This window comes from Pteronotus mesoamericanus, unplaced genomic scaffold, assembly GCF_021234165.1.
Source record: "Pteronotus mesoamericanus isolate MK-2021 breed Mesoamerican mustached bat unplaced genomic scaffold, CSHL_Meso_final contig_557, whole genome shotgun sequence".
Lineage (NCBI taxonomy): Eukaryota > Metazoa > Chordata > Mammalia > Chiroptera > Mormoopidae > Pteronotus > Pteronotus mesoamericanus.
In genome coordinates, this window is record NW_026555200.1 from 2,211,659 (window position 1) to 2,226,590 (window position 14,932).

Here is a 14,932-nt window from a genome sequence, read left to right on the forward strand (position 1 = left end):
AGCCAACACCGAAACACCCCACAATCTGGATTCTGCTGGTTTCTGGACCCATCATATCTCTGCCGTGCATGGGGCCTGGTGTCTGGGGGGCCTGCAATCAATCTTTGCTGAGTGGAAGTGGTCCATGCCCTTCCATGTCTAGGATGTTAAAGGTAAGGTGCACAGGTACAAGACTGTGCAAGAATGTTTATTTCAGCACTATCTATAAGTGTGGAAAACTAGAAGCAACTTAAACGCCCATGATAGGGGACTGGCAAAGTACACTATGATCATTGTACACAACAGGATTCCTGACCATCAGTAACAAGGATGACGCAGATCGGTGTGCACTGACAGAGAAGGGTGTTCCTGGGGTACCACTGGGAAGAAGATGAAAGAGAAAGGGTATAACACTATCTTTTGTAAAATTAAAGAATCAACAAACATAGGGCTAGTGCCTGTTCTACGCCAGGTACTTTATATGCATCTCTGCATTTCAAAACTCACAACAACCCTACAGTTGGAAGGATGAGTGATCCTTATTATTCCCATTTGCTGGCAAGGAAACTGAGACATAGGGTAAGTGACTTGCCTAGGATTACACAGCTATTTCCATGGGAAAAATGCCTTGGGAGTCACATACGGAATATAATAGTAGGGACAATATCAAATGCCGGCGAGGGTGTGGAGGAATGGCAACTCTCATTCATTGTGGGTGGAAATGCAAAATGAAACAGATGCTTTGGAAGACAGCTTGGTGGTTTCTTTGAAAACTGAATATGCTCTTACCACATGACCCAGTAACCACACTCCTTGACAGTTCCCTCAAGGAGCTGAAAGGTTATTTTGCACAGCAGCCTGTGCGTGGATGTTCAGGGCAGCTATTCCTAACCGCTAAAACTGGCAACCGGAACCTCCTTCAGTGAGAGAATGAACACGCCGTGGTGCTCCCGGACAGCGGAGTATTCATTACTCAGCACTAAGGAGGTGTGAGCTCTCAAGCCTTGAAAAGCCGCGGAGGGAATGTAAATGTTGACTACTAAGTGGAAGAAGCCAATCGGAACATGCTGCATATATACTATACAATTACAACTCTGCGACATTCTGGAAAAGGCAAAACTATGGAGACAATGAAAAGATCAGTGGCTGCCAGGGGCTGGGGCAGGGGAGGGGCGAACACAGAGGCAGAGCAAAGAGGGTTTTTAGGGCAGTGGAAATACTCTGTAGAATATGTAATGGCAGATACATGTCATTATAAAGTTGAGCAAACCCACGGAACATCTAACACCAAGTGTGAACCCTAAGGTCAGCTACGGACCCTGGACAATAATGAGGTGCCTCTGTAGGTTTGTCAGTTGCAATAAACGTACCACTCTGGTGCCTGTGTAGAGGCAGAGGGCAGATGGGAAGTCTCTGTACTTTCCCCTTAATTTTGTAGTGAACTGAAAACTGTGCTGAAAAAGCCTATAAAAAATATATATACAACAGCAGTTACTGCTGAGAGATAAGATTGAGTACGACTTTGATTTAATTTTCCTTTGGCCTCTGTCACATCTCGTTTCCCTTCAGGGATCCTGTCTCATGTGTTTTCTCCAAGGAAAAGCACTTCTCCAGGGGGTGAATGAAGAAAGTCGAGAGAAGGGCACACCTGGCTGCCCGCCTAAGGAGCCTTCCTGAACAGATGTCCCACCGTGATAAGAGTCAACGCGACATTTTAGAGCCATGCAGCTATGTGAGAAAAAAAGTTCCAGTAACCTTTGTCGGAGTTGGATAGCTGGATCCCGACGTCACGGAGGAGACGCTCGGCTTCCTCCAGCCAAGACTGCAGCAGGCGCAGGATGTCCAGCGCCACCTTCTGGAGCCCGGAAATCGGCGGGCTCACCTGAAGGCAGTGGAGGCGGTCCACCTCCTTCTTCAGGTCCTCGCTACAGCAAGGCATTTTCATGCAGGCCTGGAAGGAGATGAGACCATGAGGGCACGCCACTGTTGCCGCAAATAGCGCCTGACGTGTCCCGTGAAGAACAACGTTCTTGACTTTGCCATGAAGCTAGCAGGGCCACATGTCAGCCAGCTGCACTGGGGTGGCCCTGTCGGTTTTCTTTGCTTTTATTTTAATGGCGGGGGGGGGGGGGGGAGCTGGGAGGAAGCTTTTATTTTTTTTGCACCTTAACTTGGGTTTTTGGTGGTCAGAGGCCCCGAGGACGCCTGTTCCATTTCAAAGCCAGATTGGCCAGGACAATTGGCTGAAATGAGAACCGAATTTGGCTATTTTTATTTGTCGAAATTCCTGCTGACATCAACACACAGGCTGGTCAGAAAGTGTGGTTTCCTGATTTGAAAGAGCTGACAAGCCAACATTTGCAAAAACTCCCCAAATAGTAGCTGCTGATTTCCAGAGAAGCAGGAGCAGCTGCCTGCTCTCATAGGCAGGGTGGGGGCCGCGGGGGCCGCGGGGGCTCGGCCAGGCCCCCTGGTCCTGTCTCCATCACAGCCAAAGACAGCCCTTCCGTGGCTGAGCCAAGGAGAAAACGCAGTAAAGAGCAGGGGTGTTTCCTTGGCTTCTCTGGAAACAACACAGGGCTCCTCCCGCCCCTGGAGGCCGTGGCCTCCTAGGCCAGTAGGTGCAGTGATTTAGGCACCTCTCCTGAGGCCACACCAACTTCACCTGGGGGCAGTTTTTGAGGTCCTTCACTTTCAGCGCTCAAAGAAGCTCCTCGGACAAGAGAAAGGTATGCAAAGATGGAGAGCACTTCTGCCTAGCCTGCTCCGCGAAGGCTGGCCCGTTTCCCGAACAAGCAGCACAAATTTAGACAAAGGGGACAGGTGTGAAAAGCAGAGAGGGGCCACCTGGCAGCTGTCTAGAGACGCCTTCAGCTTCTCGACGTTCTCCGTGATTTCCTCCTGCTTGCAACTGCTGAGCTGCACCTCCGCCTGCAGGCTCCGTTTTCGCTGCTGGAAGCTGATGCTGTCCTCGGTGACCTGGGTGATCTTCTCTAGTAACTGGTGATAAAGAGGAAAAAAAAGATTTAAAATACAGGGTGGCTCTGGGAGGAGTAGCCGGGCACCGTCATCCTGTCTCTGCTGAGGAAGGCGGTCCTGGTGGGTTTTGGCGTGGCCCTGGATGGAGGAGGCCATAAGCTCTGGCACCAGGACATGTGTCCCGGGATTGCAGATGGTTTTTAAGATCCCAAGGCCTGTCTTGTTGCCATCCATTTGTTCTAGATTTTCCTGCCTCCGAGGAGTGATTCATAACACAGCCCAATGCTGGGGGCCCATGGAGGAGGTCAGGTTGTCTTGCGGCCATCAAAGGCATGTGACACGGAGGGTGGGAGAGAATTATTGGAGGACAAACGTGGCCGTCACTCCAGCCAGAAGTGCATCTGCGCGGCCATCCTTCCTCTTCAGAAGGAAGGATCCAGCGTACGTCGTCCGTGGGGAGGCGGTCCTTCCTCCCCGTGTGAACAAAGGTTGCACTTACCTGTCTGGCGACCAGAAATACCCTGAGTGATTTAACTGGATAGTCACAGAAACATTTCAAGGGAGTTTAACTGGCTTTTACTTTGAAAGCCAAAAAAAAAAAAAAAAATCCAATAAAATCAAAACAAATTTTTATGGTGTAGCAACAGTGTGAGAAACCTGGGTCACCAGCAAAAAGCAGGGACATATGCTCCCAGTGTCTGCAGCCCCAGGTCCCCAAAGAAGACAGCGCACGAGCGGGACCAACCTGTTGGTCGGTGACGGGCTTGTCCGGAAATGGCTTCGCTCGCCCATAGGTGGCCTGGATGACTTGACTCCTGAAGTGCTCCAGCTGCGGCACAAAGCGAAGGGAACGGGTCAGCAGGGCAGCCGGAGCCGGCGAGCCCGGGGGTGGCCTTGCCATCCATCACCAGGAGGCTCGCAGAACTCGGTCAGAAGCACCTGAGCACCGTTAATGGTCGTTGCGGGTTATTAAAATCTCCACGCCTCGCTGGAAGGGGCAGTGCACACGAAAGTGAAGGCAACAGCAGTCTGTCATTACTGTTTCGGCCTGCCCGCCTGCCCCGGCTGCTGCATGTGGCCAGCACACATGTCTCAAGCCCTCAGAAGAGCCGCTCGCTGCCAACTAACCAGTGGGAAGCCCGGGGCCGGGGGCGCTCCGCCGTAATTGCTAAGCTGGCACCAGACGGTGACAGGAATATTGAGGCTGTCAGCCCAAGGAGACCGTGTAATCAGCAAAGGAGCCAGCAGGCAGGGGAATTCCCCCCCTTCCGCCGTGTCGCGCCTCACGCCACATGTGTCCTGGAGACTCCGTCCACGGCATGCCCCTTTGTGTCCCCAGGGACTGGTACAGTGCCGGGCACAGAGCAGACACTCCATAAACATTTACCGAATGCCTGTGAACGGGAACGTCTGTCAGAGGCGGAGCCCTGGGCTTCAGCCCCACCTGCTCTGAGTGCCTCCTTGGTGCTGGTGTCTTCAGCATACGGCTGGTGGAGTGGCTCAGTTAAATTAAATCAGGGCTTATAGAATTGCAAGTTCAAGTTTCCCTGAGGAGGGAGAGGCAAAGGAGCCCAAATTTATCTGGGAATTTACTAGCACGGTCGCCCCTGGCCTGGGTTTTTGGTTCACTGGCAACACATGGTCATTAAAGACTCTAAAAAACCAAAGTCCTGAAGGGACCTGAAGGGCCAGTGAATCAGCTTAAAAGTCAGTGGTCCCGAGATGCCGGAGTTCACTGCACACGGTGGGGTTCTGGGAAAACGAGCAGGAAGTCGTGACGCCCCTGAGGACACCCCTGCGGTCGGCCGGCCAGAAGCCGAGGGGGGTGCCACAGCTGAGGGGGGGTGCTGGCTCGTCCGAGGAACAGGTCATGCGCAGCGGGCTCTGTGAGCGGTGGCCCCCCGTACTCCCAGAGACCTAGAGAGACTGCTCAGGGGTGGAGGGACAGGTTCTCTTGGACGATGGGCTCGGCCCTGGGGTCACTTGCCTGGGGAAGGGTGACTCTTAGATAGAGATCAGGACCGTGGCGACAAGGTGCTGGGGCGGAAAGCCTGGGGACAGAGAGGGCCTCATCCTCTCTACCTCTCGAGTCTAGACCTGAAGGACTCTCAGTATCTCCGAGGGTGCTCTCCAAGATGACTTGATCCTAAGTCATAACCAGGACCTTGGCTCTCGGGCAAGCGGCACAGGTGATGCCCTCAAATCAGGTGTGTGCCAGGGAGTGCGGGGTGCAGGAAAGGTGAGGGGCGGCCCACGTGCGCAAAGGAAAGCCCGGCAGGCAGGAGCTCGCCCTTGCCAAGGGGCTGGCTCCCTGTAGGGGAAACAACCCTGGGTTGCTGGCGGTGGACGTCTGTTGATGGAGCCTTAAAATCCGCCCAATATCAGCATTGTTATTTAACCCGTGTGTGCCCGTGATGAAGATCAGCCACTCTGCTGGGTCAGGCTCGGACACTACCGAGTGGCAGGGCTTTGGGGACTGGGCTGGGTGGGATGGATGGACCCTGAGGAATGTAGTTCTTAGCCTTTTTTTTGTGGTTCACAGATTCTTCTGAGAATCCACATAGTCGCCTGCTGGATCCGCCTTCCCAGGAAAACGTAAAAAGCACAAACACACGTACATGCTAAACGTTCTCGGACACCCTGGATCTGTGGTTGCCAGGAGGGGCTCCTTGAGGAGGAGCCCAAGGCAGGCTGCCCATGGCAGGCCATGTTCTGGAGGGTCCGTGCCCCTATCCTGGCTTCCATTTGCTCTCCCTGAGCCTTTGGTGACGTCTCATTTGCATATTCTGGCCCTTAAGTCTGTGCCGTGTGTGTGTGTGTGTGTGTGTGTGGGGGGGGGCGGTGGAGGGGGAGAGCCTGGGCCGTCCTGGGTCAGAGCATTAGACACATGGTGCCCCAGAGCAGCCGGGCCAGGCCTGCCCACCTCCCTGCCCAGAGATTCCCCATCTTTCATGAGCTTTGACATTCTGGGGTTTTACTTTCTTAAGAAAAGTGGTATTTTGCCCGGGCTGGTGAGGCTGAGTGGATTGAGTGTCGGTCTATGGACTGAAAGGTCACTGTTCGATTCCCAGTCAGGGCACATGCCTGGGTTGTGGGCCAGGTCCCCAGTTGAGAGGCAACTGATCGATGTATCTCTTGCACATCAATGTGTCTCTCCCTTTCTTTCTCCCTCCCTTCCCCTCTCTCTAAAAATAAATACATAAAATCTTTAAAAACAAAAAAAGGAAAGAAAAGCGGCATTTCCTTATGGACACTGACGGGGCATCTGCTGGGGCCCCGAGGAGGGGAGGCAGCGGTAAATGTCAGGATGAAAAATGACAGGGAGAAAGTGCTAGAAACACCACTGGGGTCAAGAGGCGCAACCCCCCCCCAGAAGTAACAGCAGGGCTGGGTGACTGGGGCAGGGATTGGGGAGGGGCTGCCCGGTCAGGGTCCCGGGCAATGGCGGACCACCGGAGTGGCAGCTCCCCCGCAGGGAAGGGCCCTTCAGGGACATCTGCTGGGGCGCAGGAGCCACGCAAAGCTCCTGCCCATGACACAGCTGGGAGAATCCGACCGCAGCTCTTGTCCTCCTTGTGTGCCCCCGCCAGCCACCTGGGCGTGGAGCGTCCTCGGGGACCGTGGGCTGACGAAGGGGGCTCTGGAGCACGGTCGCCTACCTGACCTACTGCCCTTTCCAAATTGACTTTAATGAGGTTCTCTCTGTTCCCCATCTCTTGTAACTGAAGCAATTTCCTTCTGGAATCCTCCTGCAGCTTCTCTTCAACCTGAAAGGGCGATGAAAGCAGGCGCTTGCTGCTAATGCGACCGTAAGGCACTCTGGGGAAATCCCTCCAGGAGGTCTAATGGCCTCGGGGGAGTCCCCGAGGGGCAGGGACAGCTGCGGCCCCAGTGGCAGGGGTCACAGGCGTGCACGGGGTGTAGGCGGCCGCGCGGGGATCCGGCTCCCAGGGCAGAGGGCCAAGCACTGCATCCTGGGCTCCCCTGTGTTTGCCCGACCGCAGACTCCAATCCAGTTCGGTCCTTAACAAGCCCTATGACCCCGGGAAAGTTATTTCCCTGTTCTGTGACTCAGTGTTCCCATCTGTCCCGCGGGAATGATGATACTAGCACTGCCTCATAGAGATATTGTAGAGACTCACGATGGTTAGACTAGTGCAGTACTTCTTACGGGGCTCGAGTACTTAAGCCACTCTGGGAGGCTTGCTAAGCTATGAATCACAGCCTCTGCGGGAAGGCGCTAAAAGCCGGAAGCGTGTGGATGTCTTCCCCCTTGTTTGGGGAACAGTGAGCTGGGGGTGCTCGCTGCTGCCCTCTGCTGGCCATCATGGGACCCTGCAGCTGCTCGATTCATTTCTCAACAAGAGACATTTTGGCACCATGTCTGAGCCCAGGGCTCTGGCATTATCAGGAAATGGGGCAAACTCTCCTACATAAATGAAAGGATTTTATATTAAAATAACTTCACAAGCTATTAATTAGGGAGCTGCAGGGGGGAAGGTTACACAGATGTAATAAAAGACCCAGACAAACCCTTCACAGCTCACTTCCGGGCAGCATGGAAGCCTCCAATGGGCCTGTTGTCTTGGAAAAGCCATCTGACCTCTCTGGGCCGAGTTTCTGCCATAAACAAGCCTCCCAGATCTAAATGCACTCTGACTCCTCTTTCTGCAGACTTCTCTACACTCTTCAAAAGCGAAATCCAACCCTAAACTCTGCCCTTATCTACACCCCCCTCTGTAAAGAACAGCCCCCGGCCCCCACCCCCAGCGGCCCCCTTCTCCGGCTCTCGCGGCCGGAGGTCTCCGAGCCCACCGCTCCGACCCCCTCACGCCAGCCTGCTTCTCCACTCCCGCCCTGCGCAAGACCCTGGCCAGGCACTGAGAACCTTCGGCCTGTGGCAACTGGCCTCCTCGCCTCTGTTTTCATTTCCTTCCAGAACATTCTTCATGGTACTGTTCTGATACAACAGGGACAGAAATATTCTGGCTTTGGGCTACTAAGCCTTGATTCCCTCATCTGAAAAGTGAAAAGGACAGTTTCTAGGTAGAGCTCTTGTGAGGAGGAAAAGAGATGAAATGTTTGGCAAAATACACGAGAAATTATAGCCATCATTTTCACCATTCCCATTGATCACACATGTAACCCTGTAAGTCCCCTGGGTAGGCCTTCGGGAGCAGCTCCTCGGAGCCTTTGCCTTTTACGGCCCGAGGGCAGAGCGGAGGCAGAGCACCAAGCCAAAGGCCCAGGGAGCCCTGTGAACTCCAACACAGTAAGTAAAAACAAATCCATACATAGAAAAATCATAATAAAACTGCTCGAAATCAAGGGAAGAGAAAATCTTGAAAGCAGCCCAAGAAAAAAAACCCCAGAGATTATGCAAAGGTATATTAGTTAGGCTTGACAAGGACTTCAAAACAGAAACGACAGGAAAAGACACTAGAGACATGTGCCCAATGCCACCTGTGAGGCGCTGAAGGAAAATAATTGCCAACGTGGAATTCAGGTCTCAGACAACAAGTGCGCTAAGAACGGAGATTAAACATCCATTTTCAGACACAGACACGCAGCTGAGAGAACTTGTCCCCAGCAGAATCGCACTGAAGGAAAACTCTCAAGGGTGTTCCTCCTTCAGACAGGAGGAAAATGACACATTTGGAGGGGGAGGTAAGTGAGGCTGAAGTGTTCCAAAGTCGTCACGTTGTCAAGGACAAGGGCAGAATAATCAACTAGTGCTGGATATTGGTAAGTGAGGAATGCATATTACAGTCTTTAGGATGACCACTAAAATACTGGATTTTGGTAAATCAAGGATGAAAACTATTGTCTTACTATTCCTAAAGGGGTAGTTAAAGAGTGAAACATTTCCAAGCTAATAGAGAAAAACATGGAATGATAGAAAATCATCAATTCAAAGGAACACAAGGAAGGAGAAAAAAAGAAATATAGCACAGAAATGTAGTTCAACTGGCATTGAGCAAGAAGGTAAAGTTGAACCTCAATATATTAGCGATTGTGTTTTAAATAAATGGGCTAAAAGACAAAGTTTCTCAGACTGGATTTTATAAAAAATGACAGACTATTTAGAAGAGGAAAAAAACTCTTAAAGATTGACAGAAAAATTAAGAAGGTATCAAAGGTTTTTTTCCCCCTTAGTGGGAAATATTAAAATTCTAAAGTTATATGCACCCAGTAATATAGCCTCAAAATATATAAAGCAAAAATTGGCAACACTAAAAGAAGAAATACACAAATCCACTAGCATGTTGGGATTTTTAAAGGCATACCTCTCTCAAACATAGAACACACAGACAGAAAATTCAGTAAGAACATTTAAGTTTGAATGACTTCATTGGCAAACTTGATTTAATGGATCAGTTATTTTTTGGTAACTTTACAATTAAGATTAGAAAGCAGCCCTGGCTGGTGTGGCTCAGTGGATTGAGTGCTGCGCTGGCCTGTGAACCAAAAGGTCACCTGTTCGATTCCCAGTGAGGGCACATGCCTGGGTTGCAGGCCAGGTCTCCAGTAGGGGGCATGCAAGAGGCAACCACACACTGATGTTTCACTACCTCTCTTTCTCCCTCCGTTCCCCTCTCTATAAAAATAAAGAAATAAAATCTTAAAAAAAAAAAAGAAAAAAGATTAGAAAGCAGTCTGGGCTAGTGGCTATACACAGGAGCTTTGGAGTCAGGATTCAAATTCTGCCACAAGTACTTTATGTGAGTAAATCTGGGTAACTTCCTTCACCCCCGTGAGCCCCCGTCTTCCCAACTGTAAAGTGGGGTTAATACCAGTATTGACCATTTGGGCTCATTATAAAGGTTAACAGAGATGATGGGTGAGGAGCGCCTGGCCTGAGGGGTCACTGGGCCAACACTGCCCTGGCCGTACCTTGCTCTTTTCTCGAAGTGTCTTAGAGATCATGTTCTGCTCAGCACTGCTCTTCTTCAGCTCCTCCCTGAGCTTCTTCATTTCTTTCTCCATGTCTTGGATTTGCTGAAAGAGAGTCAACAAAAGTCAGCTTCCCCAACAGCAAGCAGGACGTGCTTTCCGGGCAGAAAGGACTGAACCTCCATAACTCATTTCATCTGGTTCATTAAGGCGGAAACAGTCTGGTGTGAGCTAAATTCCGTCCCTTGGGGGAAAATTCTACATCTGTAGAGCAAAGTAGACTTCTTTCAGTTGATATATGGAAGGTGCTGGACAAAGGAAAACGATTAGTTTCTTTTGAAAATCAGCATGTACATTGGATTAAACAGTACAAGATACCTGTCAACTCATTAGGATCTCTTAGGGAATAGTTTTGAGATCAGTTTAAATAAGTGCTGTTTGGAAGTCACAACAGGCACAGTTTGCATTAATGAAACAATGCAAACCTTCTTCTTCCCCCTGGGGGCAGAGCACAGGCACGGTCCTGACTTGGGGGACGGCCCCTGTCCGTGTTACCCGCCGAAGGCGCTGTGCTTCCCAGCGGACGGAAGCCGTGCGCCTGCTGATGTGGACGAGGATTCCCTTGGCCCAGGAAATGAACATTTTCATTTTAATGGTCATATCCTCCTTGTGTTTTTTATAGTCACCTTCTGTATAAGGTAAATAAGGTAAATGACATCTTCTTGTGTTTACGCATTGGTATAATGTTGATGTATTTAAATAAAGTTACTTAAGGAAGACTCTGTGTTCATAGTAGCGCCCACGGCTATGGTAAAAGTGTGACAGCGGAACCTAACATCACCGGTCCGGGGGCAGGGACCACAGTGAATCTTTGGCAGCATGTGGTGGCCACCTGGCCACCGCCCGTCCCTGTCCCCATCCCAACCCCAGCCCAGCTCCAAGGGAAGCCCAGTTCGGGCGGCGGGGGCGGGGGGGCTGGAGCCAATGCCCAGGGAATCCCAGGAAGGGGTGTTTTCCATGGTCTTTCCACCCATGCCCTCCCAGAGGCAGCAAACCAAAGCATTATGAGACCATCCTAACAAACCACCATAAAGCCCCAGACTTTGAGTGATCTAATAGGCCAAAGACCCTCAGCAAAACCTGAAGGTCAAAGTCTAGCCTTTTTGTGGACACTCAGCCATGAGAAAGTTCTACTCACGCATTTACAGAGTTTTAACTCCTTCTCTTGGGCTTCCCGGTGCTCCTTCTGAGCCTCTTCCCTTTTCAGCTCCTCGTTGAGCACCGAGCACTGTGGAGAAAAGAGAGACCACAAGGCCACGTGGGGTTGTTTGGGGGCTCCAAGTCCCTAGGTTCGCCTCTCGGAGCCTTTCCTGCTGTTTAATCCAGTCACACCGCCAAATTCCGAGAGGCAAGACCAGTCGTGTCTGATGGGTGCGTGGGATCCTTGTGCTCCCTGCTCATGAGTTCTGAGGAAGAAGGCGTCGAAATTCTCTTTCAAAAGCCAGCAAGCTACACCCCAGGGAGAACCCAGCTTTGCCGAGTCTGGGTGCTTAGGGAGGAGGAAGGGGATGATTTTCGCCCGCGGAGCACAGCTTTCAGGAGCGTTTGGGTGGTGCAGGCTCACTAGTGAACGCGGCTGGCTCTCTGTGCTTTCTGCAGTTTCACATCAGAGACACAACTGCCCTGGTGTGGAAGGGTAAGTGGAACAGCTTTCTAGAGCACAATTCAGTGACAGGCAAGAAAGCATAAAGAGGTGCCTTCTTTTTGACCCAGAATTTCCCATGTTAGAAATGTATGCCAAGGACAGAGAGACACCAGCGAATCTGTAGATTCAATGATGTGCTTCTCAGCATTGTTAGCAACATTAAAAAAAAACCAAAAACAAACAACAAGTGTCCAAAAAAAGGAGACTGCTTTATTGTATTAAGGACACCCAGGAAAATATTATGCAGCTTTTAAGACCCATGATAAAAGTTTTTATTCAATTACATGGGAAAACAGTAAGCATTTAAGATTTTAAAATGTGCACAGTATAAATTCACTGTGAGATAGAAATACATAATTTATTTATTTATAGGTAATATATAAAAACAACTCGAAAAAAATATATTGAAATATTAACATTGAGCCCTGGCTGGTGTGGCTCAGTGGACTGAGTGCCAGCCTGTGAACCAAAAGGTTGCTGGTTCGATTCCCAGTCAGGGCACATGCCTGGGTTGCCGGCCAGGTCCCCAGTTGGGGGAGTGCAAGAGGCAACCTATCTGTGTATCTCTCTCACATGATGTTTCTCTCCTTCTCTTTCTCCCTCCCTTCCCCTCTCTCTAAAAATAAATAAAAAAAATATTTACAAAACAAAGAACAAAAAACAGCGTATATGTGACAAAGTTTCCTTAAATGTTAAAAAAATTAACCTTGATTTCTTAGGGTAGCATTTCCTCTCTCCTCTTTTTAATTTTGTTTTTTAATGCCATCTACTTATTTTTCTAAAATTCACACCACGACACACATTACTTTGAAAAAGAGAGGCTCCCAAATGCTCATGGAAACAATACTTCTAGTGGGGAGGGGCCTGCGTGCTGCCGGCTAGAGAAGAAGGCAGACCTCGTGCCAAGGTCAAGGAGGAAGGGGAAACGGGAGAAAAATAATCCAAACGCACTCCAGGAAGTAGAGGAGCCTCACAGGCACTGTTTTTCCATATTTCTCCCTCTCAGCATCGGCTGAATCTCTCTCTCTCTCTCTCTCTCTCTCTCTCTCTCTCTCTCTCACACACACACACACACACACACACACACGTACGTCTACCACAACACAAAACTGATCACAGGAACCTAGGACGTCAACGTGCTCCGGAGGAACAATGGCAGAGAGTTTGGCGAGGCGACCGACCAGAAGCAAGGGCAAAAGAACACAAAACCAGCTCACTTCTGAGGAGGGGATTTTGTTATCCCCATTTCACAGACGGAGAAGTGGAGGCCAGGGAGGTTACCACAGAAGCAAGCCCTGGAGTTGGCCCCTGTCTGTCTGACCCCAAAGCCTGATCAGGCTGTGCCTTTCACCAGCTCCAAACAGGGTCCCATCCTGAGCACCAGACGCCACTTCTTTCTTTTGGAACTTCACCGCGGTTCCCACCCCGGCACCCACGCAGCTGATCAGGCAACTGCGGTGGATCCCAGTTGCCGCCCTGAGATGAAAGGTATTGGGTTTTACCGGGACTCACCGAAACAGACAAATCATACAAATACCAAGAAATCTTATGCTATTGGAGGAGGATTCTAAAGTCAGGACTGAAGGAAAAGTGTGTAGAGAGTCAGTTACATTTAAAAAGCTCTTAACTTGCCCACCAGGCTCATCCTCATACGCACCGAAGTCTCAGGGCAGAAGCGAGAGTCGCACGTCTGCGTCCAAACCCTCCAACTTTCTGCTGCGGGAACTGGTGGCGACTGGGACCGTGAGGAAGCCAGCGGTCCCCCTGCCCCCAGAGAACCCTCCTCCATTTTAATATGCAGCCCTGGCTGCATATTGCAAGGCATATGCTAATCGCGTACGTGCTGTGGGATCAAACAAACTAACTTACAATAGGTGTTAGGAAGGGTTTGCTGGATTTGAAAATACCTCTTGCTCGTTCTGAGCCACATACACGCTCTTTTTTGAAAAGCTGCAAAGAACGTGGCTGCCAGCGTTTAGTCTTTCCAGGACGCCCACCCAGCAGCTATCCTGCCTGTGCCCTTGGGCACCGCCTCATCTCACCGAGGTCAGGGAAGGCAGGAACCTTTGGGCCCACGGCCAGTGAGAAGAAGCGGTTCCCTTTGCCTGACAGCTACGATGCGATGTGCGGAGGGTGACACCCGACAGCTGACACTCACTCTGGAGCTGAGGGTTTCCAGCTGGTGGTCCTTTTCTTTGTTCTCATTTTTTAGCTGGTTCACCTCCTTTTGGAGTTGTTGAACTTGCTCATCCTTTGCTAACATGTCTTTTTGCAAAGAGGACACCATCCCTGTTTAAAAAAAAAAAAAAAGACTCATCAAGGTCAAAGAGGCAATAGGATCACTGTTATCACCACTGAGAGCAGGGGCGGGGGCTGTTTGTTACTGCAGCATAACCCGGCCCCGTGCTCGGCTTATGAACTTGGACATGCCTATGGAGCGCCTGGGATCTTGCTGATGTGCAGGAGGTCTGGGCTGGGGCCTGGGGCTCAGGGAGTGACCCCGAGAATGCCAATGCTGGTGGGGGCGGGGACCGAACTAAGTGGTATCCGAGACGGGCTTGCAGCGTGGATGAGAATTGGAGGAGCGGATGTCGGGGAGGAAGGCAAGGGCCCAGCGAGTCCATCCTTATATTTCTGGTGCCCAGAACAGGACCTGGCCCGCAGGGGGGCTCAGCAAATATCTCAGGATTGTCCAAGTTAGAGAGGCGCATACGCAGGGGCCTGACTGGACAGGTGGGCTGGGGTAGAGGAAGAGGGTGTGTGTAAATAATGAGGCTGAGGAATAGCCAACGGTCAGGCTGGCCCCGGGCACAGCACAGCGCACAGATTCACACAGAGACGTGATTCACACACGGCCCAAGGCTGTGCTGAGCTCCTGGAGCCGAGCACACACTTTCTGCCGTGTGCTGGGCACTTTAAGGACAAGACGCCCAACCCAGACTCATTGCCTGCTCCCCATCACCTGTGTCTCTTCCACCCCTCCCTCTCTCCTGATGACCCCATCCTCTTCAGTCTCTAGAGGTGTCTTCTTCTGCTCTAAAACTCCCCGTCGCTTCACATCACCCTTAGAACTAGACCCAGGCTCCTCCCTGAGAGCCAGGCCCTGCTTCCCTCACCCCAACCCGTCTGGCCCCGCAGTCCCTTGTCCCACACGCCAGCCCTCTGGCCTTGGCCCCTCCAACACAGCCAGCTGCTCTAGCCTCAGGGCCTGTGCGCTTGCTATCTCTCTGCTCTTCCCTTTCTCTTCCTTAGAGACCTGTCCTTGCCCACCCACAAAGCTAGTCTCCCTTTGCTTCACCCCCTGAAGCACTGTGCCACCACGTTGCCCAGTTTCGTCTGAAAGGGGCTTGTTTATTCATCTATTTTCTTACTCTT

The 14,932-nt window shown here is 51.1% G+C and overlaps 1 protein-coding gene across 1 annotated transcript in view; it reads right to left on the reverse strand.

Annotated features, from left to right (window-relative positions):
• FHAD1 (forkhead associated phosphopeptide binding domain 1) overlaps positions 1-14,932 on the reverse strand; it is a 107,520-nt gene that overhangs the window by 49,268 nt on the left and 43,320 nt on the right. Inside the window, exons 7-13 of the mRNA XM_054579635.1 lie at positions 13,716-13,846; positions 11,051-11,140; positions 9,853-9,957; positions 6,618-6,725; positions 3,704-3,787; positions 2,827-2,979; positions 1,735-1,930 (exon numbers count right to left, since the gene is read on the reverse strand). Coding sequence (XP_054435610.1) covers positions 1,735-1,930; positions 2,827-2,979; positions 3,704-3,787; positions 6,618-6,725; positions 9,853-9,957; positions 11,051-11,140; positions 13,716-13,846 — 867 coding nt within the window. The remainder of the gene's footprint in view (positions 1-1,734; positions 1,931-2,826; positions 2,980-3,703; positions 3,788-6,617; positions 6,726-9,852; positions 9,958-11,050; positions 11,141-13,715; positions 13,847-14,932) is intronic.